At 45.0% G+C, this 10,657-nt stretch overlaps 1 protein-coding gene across 1 annotated transcript; it reads right to left on the reverse strand.

The window, feature by feature from the left end:
- Positions 1 to 319: 319 nt before the first annotated feature.
- Positions 320 to 9,982, reverse strand: LOC130486615 (pinopsin-like). The gene is made up of 4 exons (XM_056859936.1): positions 9,661 to 9,982; positions 5,264 to 5,595; positions 4,119 to 4,355; positions 320 to 463 (listed from the first exon to the last, which is right to left on the reverse strand). The coding sequence occupies exons 1-4, from the start codon at positions 9,980 to 9,982 to the stop codon at positions 320 to 322; spliced, it is 1,035 nt and encodes a 344-aa protein (XP_056715914.1).
- Between the last annotated feature and the right edge of the window lie 675 nt (positions 9,983 to 10,657).

The raw sequence follows: 10,657 nt of genomic DNA on the forward strand, positions 1-10,657 counted from the left end.
TTTCGGGCCTTATATATTGCAACACAAAAATCGGCCACACATCTCGAAGTTTGTGGGTTACTATCCTCCAGTAGTCGTTGGATGCAAATTTTATCAGGTAGGCCGATATTTTTTCTTAAAATTTCTTGAATAGTGTTAGCTCTTGACTCATGATGGAGAGGGCAGTATAAGAAGACATGTTCACGGGTGAAGGTTCTAGGTCAACGCGCTTCTATTGCTTCACCAAAGTGTTTTAGGAGTCTATGCGCAAGATTTTAAACAATGACAACGGCAAATAAACATATCAAGCTAGAACTAGTAACGATGAGCCTCTCCTTGTTTATTGCCCTGCGTTTGAAGCAAGTGGGTTTCTTCTGCTCTGCCAGCTGTGTGAAAATCTTGGCTCACTTTTGAACTCAAAAGTGGTTTCCATGTGCTGAGGCGGAGGCCCACATTTCACAAGGATTGTGAAACACTCATAAAACTGAAGAGAGAAAAAGGAAACAAAACCGTTGCTGGAGCATGCTGGCAGTTTGAGAGAAGCGTCACGAATTATTTGTGAATATCTTGCCTCTTTGTTTAGCTCTCCACAAACTCACAATTTCAAGAAGACAACCAGTGTGTTTTCTTTATTCCTCTGGGGAAAAATAATCTACACTGGCTTGTGCTTAAAACAGTGAAGACTTTGACACTGAGCTAAGGAGATGTTATAGAATGCCAGAGAACATTTTATTCATTTAAAACATTTCGGTGCCGTTTTCCCACCCAAACAGGGTTCACAAGGCAACAAACACCAAAAAACATTAAAACATTGTTTAAAATAATGTATATATGAAATATTTAAACACTTCAACAAAAACATATAGACATACAAACAAAACATGATCGGGAGGAGGGCCAATAACAGTTACTGGGGGTGAGCCAAACAAAACAATAGGTCAGAGTCAACCAGAGACGGTAAAATATCAGCAATTATGAGTTAATAGCCCAATTAAAGGAAAGTGAGGGATAAAATGCAAATTAGTTGTGTATGCAGACAATGCTTATTTATTTATTCACAATATTTCTACCCCACCTCTCCAAAAATCTCGCCTGAGGCAACGAATGATTAAGAAAACCCAATGAGTGATATAATTTGTGACTAGCCCAAGGTCACCCAAGCTGGCCTCATGTGTACGAGTGGGGAAACGAACCCAGTTCACCAGATTAGCGTCCGCCGCTCATGTGGAGGGGTGGGGAATCAAACCCGGTTCTCCAGGTTAGAGTCCATCGCTCCTAACCACGGCTCTTAACCACTACACCACACCGACTCTAGACCCAGAAGAGGAACCTATGCTTTAAAGAAGTGTATAGAGGGACAATTATGTGTGCTGTGACCTCAACCACCATTGCACCATTGCAAACCATCAATTGTAAGGGGGCAGTGAGGGCCAGGATGTGGTGGAGGGCTGATTTGCATTAGCCAGCCAAGACTTGGTTTGCACGCTTCTGTTCTCTTGCTGTTGTCTCAGAGCATGGGAAAGGAGGAGAGGGCGGAGGGTGTCGTTTATATTTGCTTATTGGATGCACTTATATACTGCCTTCCTACCACTGCGGTCAAGGGCAGTTTGCAACTCAAGGTACCTGCCTACAAGTTAACATACACAATGCAAACGGAAATGAGGGGAGGAAGGGAAGAGGAAAACAAGCATATTGAGGTATAAACTTCCATAATTGTTCCATCATAACAAAACTACATAACCAACAATGATAAATCTGGTAAAGACCTTGCAACACCTGCAATAAATAATCAGTATTATTTTTTAAAATTATCAGCAGCCCACTACACACACGTACACACAATCCATATAACAACAACATGACTGGGGTCTTAACACAGTGCCAAAAATTCAAGACAGTCAGTGTCAGACGGAGTGAAGATATTTCAAAATTGAGGTGCCACAGCAGAGAAGGCCTTGTCCTCATACCAGAAGGTGGGGAAACAAGGACAGTGCCTCTGTAAATGACCTCAAGTGTCAGGCAGGCTATTATTGCAAGCATGTAGTCCTTTAAGTCCTAAAATGCTTAGTAGTAATAACCTACTCTTTGAATTTGGCCCAGAAAACTAATCAGCAGCTAGTGCAATTCTTTTAAGGCTAGAGAAATATGGTTCCTAGAATGAACTCCAATCACCAGTCTTGACTACCACGGAGGGGCCGTGGCTCAGTGGTAGAGCATCTGCTTGGCATGCAGAAGGTCCCAGGTTCAATCCCCAGCATCTCCAGTTAAAGGGACTAGACAGGTAGGTGATGGGAAAGACCCCTGCCTGAGACCCTGGAGAGCCGCTGCCAGTCTGAGTAGACAATACTGACTTTGATGGACCAAGGGTCTGATTCAGTATAAGGCAGCTTCATGTGTTCATATGTTCAGGTTCTGTGCCAGTTGAAGACTCATCATAATCATCATTAACCTTTAATAGGCATAGTTCAAAAGACATCCCATACAGGTTCTCAGTCACGATCAAAGGTTGAAGACTCTAAATCATCTTCAGATGTAGCCTCACATCAATATGGAAGCCCCCTCTTTTGTATTGGACTTGTGAGGGCTCCTTCACACATGCTGTTTGTGCCTTGACATCATAGTCAATGAACTAGGCTATCATAGGCTATGAACACGTAGGGGTGACCTACATGACAAGTACAGAATCCTGTCGAGGAACTGGGCAGACTGTATCAGTTCCTAATTACATGTAAGAAGGCAAAAATGGACTCTCCCCCTGTTCTTTACTTTATGCAAAACAGAAACATTAAAGGACCTTTTGTCCCTCTGGGAAGCACCAGCTCAACCTATTGACCCTAGCCTATAGTCATCGCTATAGTGGTGGCCAAGAAACTGCACACAATCATGCTCTGTTGCTCACTGCCACCTTGTGGCAACCTATGGCTTTATATGACCTTGATTATGGCTGTTTGCATAGATATTTTTCCCCAAGTGAAATGCCTTGCTTTATTTGGGAGCTTCCATATGACCCTATTCTCTTTCTGAGCTTTGAAGGATTCTTGGTAAGTTGTAATCGTGGTTAGCTCAACAGGTCTGTAGTGCTAAACCTCAGTTTTAGAAAACTTTGGACACCTTCTCTCATACAAACCTGCCCTTCAGTTGAAATCTCTTGCAGAGGCTCTGCTTTGTGTGTGCCACACCACTGGAGAAAAGATGGATGGCAACCAGAAGTAGGGCCTTCTCTGGTATGGCACCTCAACTTTGGAACTCCCCCACACACGATTCACCTTGCACCAAATAAATTGAATTGATTTTCATATACCAGGTAAAAGTATTTTTTTCCCTTCCCAATAAATTTGTTGATTTATGGAGATATTGGTTTTTTTGTCCCAGCTGGCTTTGGCATCTCGGTTAGATCTGAAGCACCTTCTTCTAACAAAATTACTTGCTGCATTTTAATAACGTGTTCATTTGAATAAGCACTGCTGATTTTGCGATAGGAGATTATTTTATGTACTGCTGTTTTGAACTGGTTTACATGCTGGTTATTTTATTTTTCAACTGATATTTTGATACACCGGGGATTTACATCATCTTGAGAATTTTATATAACATTATTATATATAAATAATAGCTATATATATACACACACACACATATATATTATATATAATAAATAATAACATTATATATAAATGTTATTTTATATAACATTTTATATAATGTTATTAATATTAAATAACATTAGCAGCCAAGCCCTGGGATGTTTCTAGAAGGCTTGTCAGTTTATCCTCCATTGCTGCTAAAAACAACAAAACAAAGAATCTTGCCGTTTTAAAGAAGGGGAAAATACAGATTTTTTGAAAAACGGTTTCCCCAAATGAACTCACATGAAATTTTGCCAAAGTTTTGCCGTCACAAGTAACAAAATATTAAATCAAAGTTATATCAGCAAAGCTATCTGAGGTTTTCCTGGGCTGACTTTCAACCAGTTCCCATAATGCTCCTAGCTGCTAAAATATCTTAATTCAAACATAGTCTTGGAAACCCCATGCCAAAAGCATACAATTTTTCTGCTAATTCTTGCAGCAGCAACCTGCTGATCATGAGTGGCAATGGAATTTAAAGCTTTTCTGTACAAGACCAAATGTGAGCCTTACCTGTTTGTTCAAAAGCACATAAAGGATGGGGTTAACACACGTGCTGACCTTTGCCAAAATGGAAGGGACGAGGCTCACTGCTGGTGTGATCATTCCAGGCTTGCCAAATGTTGCAATCAGAGAGACTATCCCATATGGCATCCAGCAGAGGAGATAACAGATAACCATGGTCACTACCATAAACAGAATGTGATGTTCCCTTTTCTGAACAGATGTCTGGTGAAACCTAGAAACCTGCTAAAATAAGACAGCACAGATAACTTATTTATACCCACACATTTCCCCCCCCTCACTGCTCTGCACTCTCTTTCACAAAAAGCACACTACCCCTAGACTTTCTCTAGATTCCCTTTAGTGCCATCTAGTTCCTTAATGGTTAGATTGTTCATGAGCATTCCGTGTCACCTGTTTCACTAATAAACATAAATGTTCAAATCCTTTCCACTATCCTAGCCACATGTTTGAGAGTCTGCTTGACTGAAATATTGCACCCAACGCAGGTAGGCTTTGTCCCAAGCAGGCAGGGGGCAAATCATACTCAACTTCTTATAACTGTAACAGCTTCAAGTAAAGGAAGGCACTCTCCACATTTAGTCCTTGCTCTGGATTTGGAGAAGGCCTTCAACAGATTGCATTGGGATTACTTATGGCAAACCTTGGCTCAGATAGAATTTCCTGTTGAATTTATTAGATGGTTAGAGTTATTATATAAATAACCTAAAGCTCAGGTTATTACTAATGGATTAAGGTCTACCTTTTCCCCCAGTTTTTAGAGGGACGAGACAAGGTTTCCCCCTCTTTCCTCTTTTGTTCGCTTACGCTGTCTGTCAAAGGACAGGTATCCCAGGCATTAAATTCTTTGAACAAAAAACTAAGTTAGCCTGATTTGCCAATGATGCTCTCTTTTTTGTACCAAATCCTGAAACTTCTGTTCCCAAACTTATCTATTTGACAGAGACACATGGCCAGGTTTCTGGTTATAAAATTAACTGGTCAAAATCATTTGCCTTGCTTCTAAGGTAGGTTGTTTTTAAACTATAACATCAGCACTTGCCCAGATTTAAATATTGCTGTGCTACTCATACAACCTGGCTAAAGCCAAAAGATTATATAATCAGAGAAGCTGGAGGGGCTATTAGCCTTACCATTCTGATGGCTTGCAGGATTCTCCCATAACAATACATCATTGTCAGGAGAGGGAAGACAAGGCAAAAGACAAAGAGGCAGATGATGTAAGATATGTTGTTGGGAGTCCTGAGGTGCCAATTGACGGAGCAGGAAATGCCAGGCCCTTCAGGGCCGTAGCTGCTCCAGCCAAAGAAAGGCGGCAAGGTCCAGATCAAGGAGTAGAGCCAGGAGATGGCTATGCAAAGCCAGGACTTGTGGTAAGCAGACACGTCCGCCTGGGTGTGTCTGTGCAGGACAATCACGTAACGTTCGTAGGAAAGGAGGGCGAGTGAGACCAGGGAGACAACGCCTGACAAGAGAAGAAAGACTCCGTCCCAGTTAACAGATCCACAGCCTGCATCTGCCCAGACACCCTATGTCAGCATGTACCATGTGTAAAGACCATCATATCTGATCTATTGTAACAGGAATGCTACTTGGGGTGTCATGTGATGAGATAACCATCTTCAGGCTTTTCTATAACTCATGGCTACAGACAGGTTCCTCTAATGGCTTCTGATGTCTGGCAGCTGTGAGCTACCAGACACACCCCACGTCCTTGAGTCAGGGCTGGAGAAAAACAACTTGGCAGCTGACAAAGAGCTTGCAAAGGAGGCCAAAGCCTATGTTTTGGAGAGGGCTGATGAGAAGCGGCCTGTGTGAGAGATAGGCCCAAGGGCTGTGGAGGGCTTGCTTTGATGGGAAAGTGATGCTACTTTAAAGGCCACTGCTGGATGCTTGTTTATAAATAAATATTACTCATAAGGCGCACCCCCCCCCAAATTTCACCCATTCTGGGCAAAAACTTTGCAATTACCATCAACCAAAAGTTCCACTTGATTACTGTGTACCCAATTAGTGCGGAAAGGTTCAGCAAAAAGAACTCTGATCCCCCCCCCCAATGAAACTTTAATAGTGAAACCCGTAGGGGCGGTACACGACAATAAAGCTTTCACCAGTCACCTTGCATGGTGTAGTGGTTAAGAGCTGTGGACTCTACTCTGGAGAACCGGGATTGATTCTCCACTCCTCCAAATGAAGCCTGCTGGGTGACCTTGGGCTAGTCACAGTTCTCTTAGAACTCTCTCAGACCCAACTACCTCACAAGATGCCTGTTGGGGGGTGGGGAGGAAAGTCTAACTACTTCTTTAAAAGAAAAGACCCTTTCAGGAAAGACCGCCCCAAAGCTTGTTCTTACAGCTTTTCACATTGGGAGGGATGGATGGTATTTTAAGAAAACAGATGGTAGAGAAGAGGGAGAAGGAAAAGAAAGAGTGTTCCCTTGTAAAGTGATTCAAGCCTTTTATGGGATAATATGGTTGTTTTGTCTAATCATGTGGATTATAGTAACTTCATAATACTGAAGTTATACCTATCAAGAATCTTGTAGTGGTAACACAGCCTGTTAAATTTCAAGAAACTGAAGTCATTTTATTCTTGTAAGTTTTGGGGTATACATGATCAACGGGTTATAATATCAGAGATTTTCAACCTTTCGTTATCGGTTTAGTTCAGTATCTGCTCTATCTAATATTTGTTATGGGGGTTTGTTATATTTATTGCTACTTGTTATTGATATTAAATTAAGTGCTTTACTACCTTAATGCTACTTATCTTATTAATAAGGTTAGAGGTAATGGGAATATTGCTATGGATTTAGAATACTACAGCAACTTATCTACTGTGTGTGTGTGAAGTGGCGTCAAGTTGCAGCCGACTTATGGTGACCCCTTTTGGGGTTTTCATGGCAAGAGACTAACAGAGGTGGTTTGCCAGTGCCTTCCTCTGCACAGCAACCCTGGTATTCCTTGGTGGTCTCCCATCCAAATACTAACCAGGGCTGACCCTGCTTAGCTTCTGAGATCTGATGAGATCAGGCTAGCCTGAGCCAGCCAGGTCAGGGCTAACTTATCTACTACTGATAAGCAAAAGAATAGCTGGCAAAAAGTCTGCTAATGGGGGAGGGAAGGGATGGAAACCCATTTTGGGAATGATTTTTCAGGAAAGGTTATACCAGACAGGTCTGGGGAAGCCTGCGGTGGAACTAGGGGAAACCTGGAATGGGGATAGCATCATGACCGTCTCATGCAAAAGCCCTGAAAGAACCACACCAGGAAAAGGGCCAGAACTCCGGGAGGAAGCAAAGTGAGACTTTTTCTATTTCTGCTGCTACATTTTGCTGTTTCGAGAGGGGTTTTTTTAAGTGGGGGGGGGGTTGGGGTTGTTTATATATCTTTTAGCTGGTGATTGTGGGAAGAATTTTCCCTTTACCCTCTCCCTCGGTCCTTGATGTAAATGGAAAATCTCTGCTAGCCTACTCACCAAAGCTCAGCTTAGAGATGGGACAAGCAGAACAGGCCATTCATTCCTACACCACCCTCAAACATCACATTGAACATGTACCAGTAAAACATGCAGGTTTATTAAGCTTACAAGAGATATATAAGGTAAGAGAACAAAAACCACAACAAATTACTTTAGTAAATATACAAGACAGAAAATAATAGACCCACATAAAATAGACACACTAACAGACAGACATCAGAGCGCTCTGGGTCATCCCAAGGAGAGAATGGCAAGAACTGAGAAGCCTGATCTCTTTCCCTAGAATGACAAAATACAGGGATTTTGAGAGGCTTTTTTATAGGTTAAATCGTGGGAGAAAGAGTTTTACAACATCCCTCCTTTCAAGTTTTCCTGGAGATGGGCTTGCCATATTTTTGCTTTGAAGCTTTCTGTTCCCAGAGTTTCTGACAAATGTTTACCTGAGAGGTCTTGTGTATTTTAACACTTTCCCCCAATCTAGCAGATAGATTGCTGCCGGACCAAATGTCCGTTCTCTCCTTAAACAATTACAAGCATCCTGGTGTGTTTTCTTTTAGGTAAACTAGCTCTTAGCCTGCAATTCCCTCTAAGATCAGAAGCCCTAATTGGAAACTGGGGTCAGCTAAAAAGTCAGGTCCTCTAAACTGGAGACTAATAATAAAGCTGGTTCTTATTAACCCAAATATTATTATATTTTTAATAAAAAGAATTCAAGGAATTCTCGCGACAGTGATCAGTTATATCATAAGCTTTGTGAATCAAGGTTGGTTAAGACAGTGGGGTGTACAGGCTTAAAATGAATACATTAGGAACATAAATGCTTTGTTTTCTTTAACATGGGAATTGGGGATTGCATGATTATTTCTGCCATCCTCAGAGCACAGCTCTCCCCAGCTTTATATGCAAAACTACCACAAATTCCTAGTGGGAAATGCAGCTGGGAAAAGTAGGGCCCTTGAAAAGAAGGGGGAAGCTGCAAAAGGGAGAATTCACCCTTTTGAAGTATCCCGTGGAGGCAGACAAATTGGGGCACTTCACAGCTGAAGAGATTGTGTCATCTATAGATATCAATGGCTACAGATGCGATGGCTGCAGAGACATGCCCTGGAGAATGCAGAAAGCACTGCATACATATGCTAAGTACACACAGACTTAGTCCAAGGAGGGACCCTGCCTCAATCAGTCCCGGCATCTTCCTGGTAGCGGATGTTAGGGGTGATGAAGAAGAAGAGTTGGTTTTTATATGCCGACTTTCTCTACCACTTAAGGAAGAATCAAACCGGCTTACAATCACCTTCCCTTCCCCACCACAGACACCCTGTGAGGTAGGTGGGGCTGAGAGAGCTCTAACAGAGCTGTGACTAGCCCAAGGTCAACCAGCTGGCTCCTACAGGTGTAGGAGTGGGGAAACCAGCCTGGTTCACCAGATTAGTGTCCACCGCTCACGTGGAGGAGCGGGGAATCAAACCTGGTTCTCCAGATCAGAGTCCACTGCTCCAAACCACCGCTCTTAACCACTACACCACACTGGATCTCTACGGGCTTTCTGCTTGAGGGGGGCTTTCTCTGCCTGAGACTCTGGAGAGCTGCTGTCACTTGAGTTAGGACAGACACCCCCCTCCCCCAACCCAACCCAACCCTGATTCTCTTTTGTGCAGGTTTCAGGTAGCAGCTGCAGCAGCTTTGATTGCACAAATCAAGAAGAAGAAGAGTGGGTTTTTATAGGCTGACTTTCTCTACCACTTAAGGGAGCCTCAAACCGGCTTACAATCGCCATCCCCTCCCCTCCCCACAACAGACACCCTGTGAGGCAGGTGGGGCCGAGAGCGCTCTAAGAGAGCTGTCACTTGCCCAAGGCCATCCAGCCGGCTTCGCGGATCAGACTCCGCCGCTCCTAACCCCTGCACCCCGCTGCCTCTCCGCACGCCCCTCCAGCCGGCCTTTCCCGCGTCCCCGAGAGGCGCCTCGCTCCCCCCGGCAGCCCTCTCCCCCTCCGCGTCCCGGCGCCCAGCGGGGACCCCCAGCCGCCCCCCCCCGGCCCGCCCCCTACCCAGGAGGGCGTTGGCGAAGCCGGAGCAGCGGCCGCGCAGGCTGGCGGCGAAGCGGAGCGGGGTGCCCAAGAGGCAGAGCAGCAGGTGGCTGAGGCTGATGTTGAGCAGCATCAGGTGGAGGGGCGTGCGGAGGCTCCGGGAGCGGGCGAAGAGCAGCACCCCCAGCAGGTTGTCGAGGCAGCCCAGCAGCAGGATGACCCCCAGGCAAGCGGCGGGGGCCGCCAGCCCCGGGCGACCCAGGCCGGCCTCGACGCTGCTCAGGTGGCCGATGCTTCCCCCCGCGCTCCGGGTGAGGCTCCCGGCGCCTAGAGCCAGGGGCATGGGCGCGGCGGCCCGGAGCTGCTCCGGCACCCCGTGCGCCTTGACGCGCGCCCTCCGGGGCAGGGCGGCCTGGCCCAATGCAAAGCCGGGGGATCGGGGCTCCCAGGAGAGGGCTGGCGGGGACTCACGACCCCCGGCCGGGGAAACACGCGCCCAGCCTTCGGTTGGAGTCCGACGTGGGCGGGGACGCTGCCCCCCCCCCCCACCAACCTCCCCCCCAACTCCTTTTCGGGGAAGCACAGCCTGAAACGCACTGGCCGAGGATCCGCTCGGCGCTGGACGCAGGGCCGGTGCCAGTCATTTTTTACGCCCCAGGCAAGACGGACTATTGGAGCGCCCCCCCCCCACGCATTGTTCACCAGTTTTCAAAAACAGATGTCTTGTAGAAAAATACAACACTTGCAACACACAACCCATAAACATACTATACACATAAGAAAACCTACTCTTACAACGATACAATACAAAACAAAACAAAGAAATAAGTCCATAAACTTGAACAACTAGCATTTTTTCAAGGTTGCAATTCTTTTGCTGACAAAATAGCAGTTCTTATGTGTATAGTATGTTTATAGGTTGTATGTTGTAAGTGTTTGCACATTGTAATTGAAGATATACAATACATGTTGACAGGTTTAGTCTAGTGCTGGTTTATTTTTGTTGCATAGGCTGCAT

The sequence above is a fragment of the Euleptes europaea genome, chromosome 13 (genome assembly GCF_029931775.1).
Source record: "Euleptes europaea isolate rEulEur1 chromosome 13, rEulEur1.hap1, whole genome shotgun sequence".
In the NCBI taxonomy this organism is placed as follows: Eukaryota; Metazoa; Chordata; class Lepidosauria; order Squamata; family Sphaerodactylidae; genus Euleptes; species Euleptes europaea.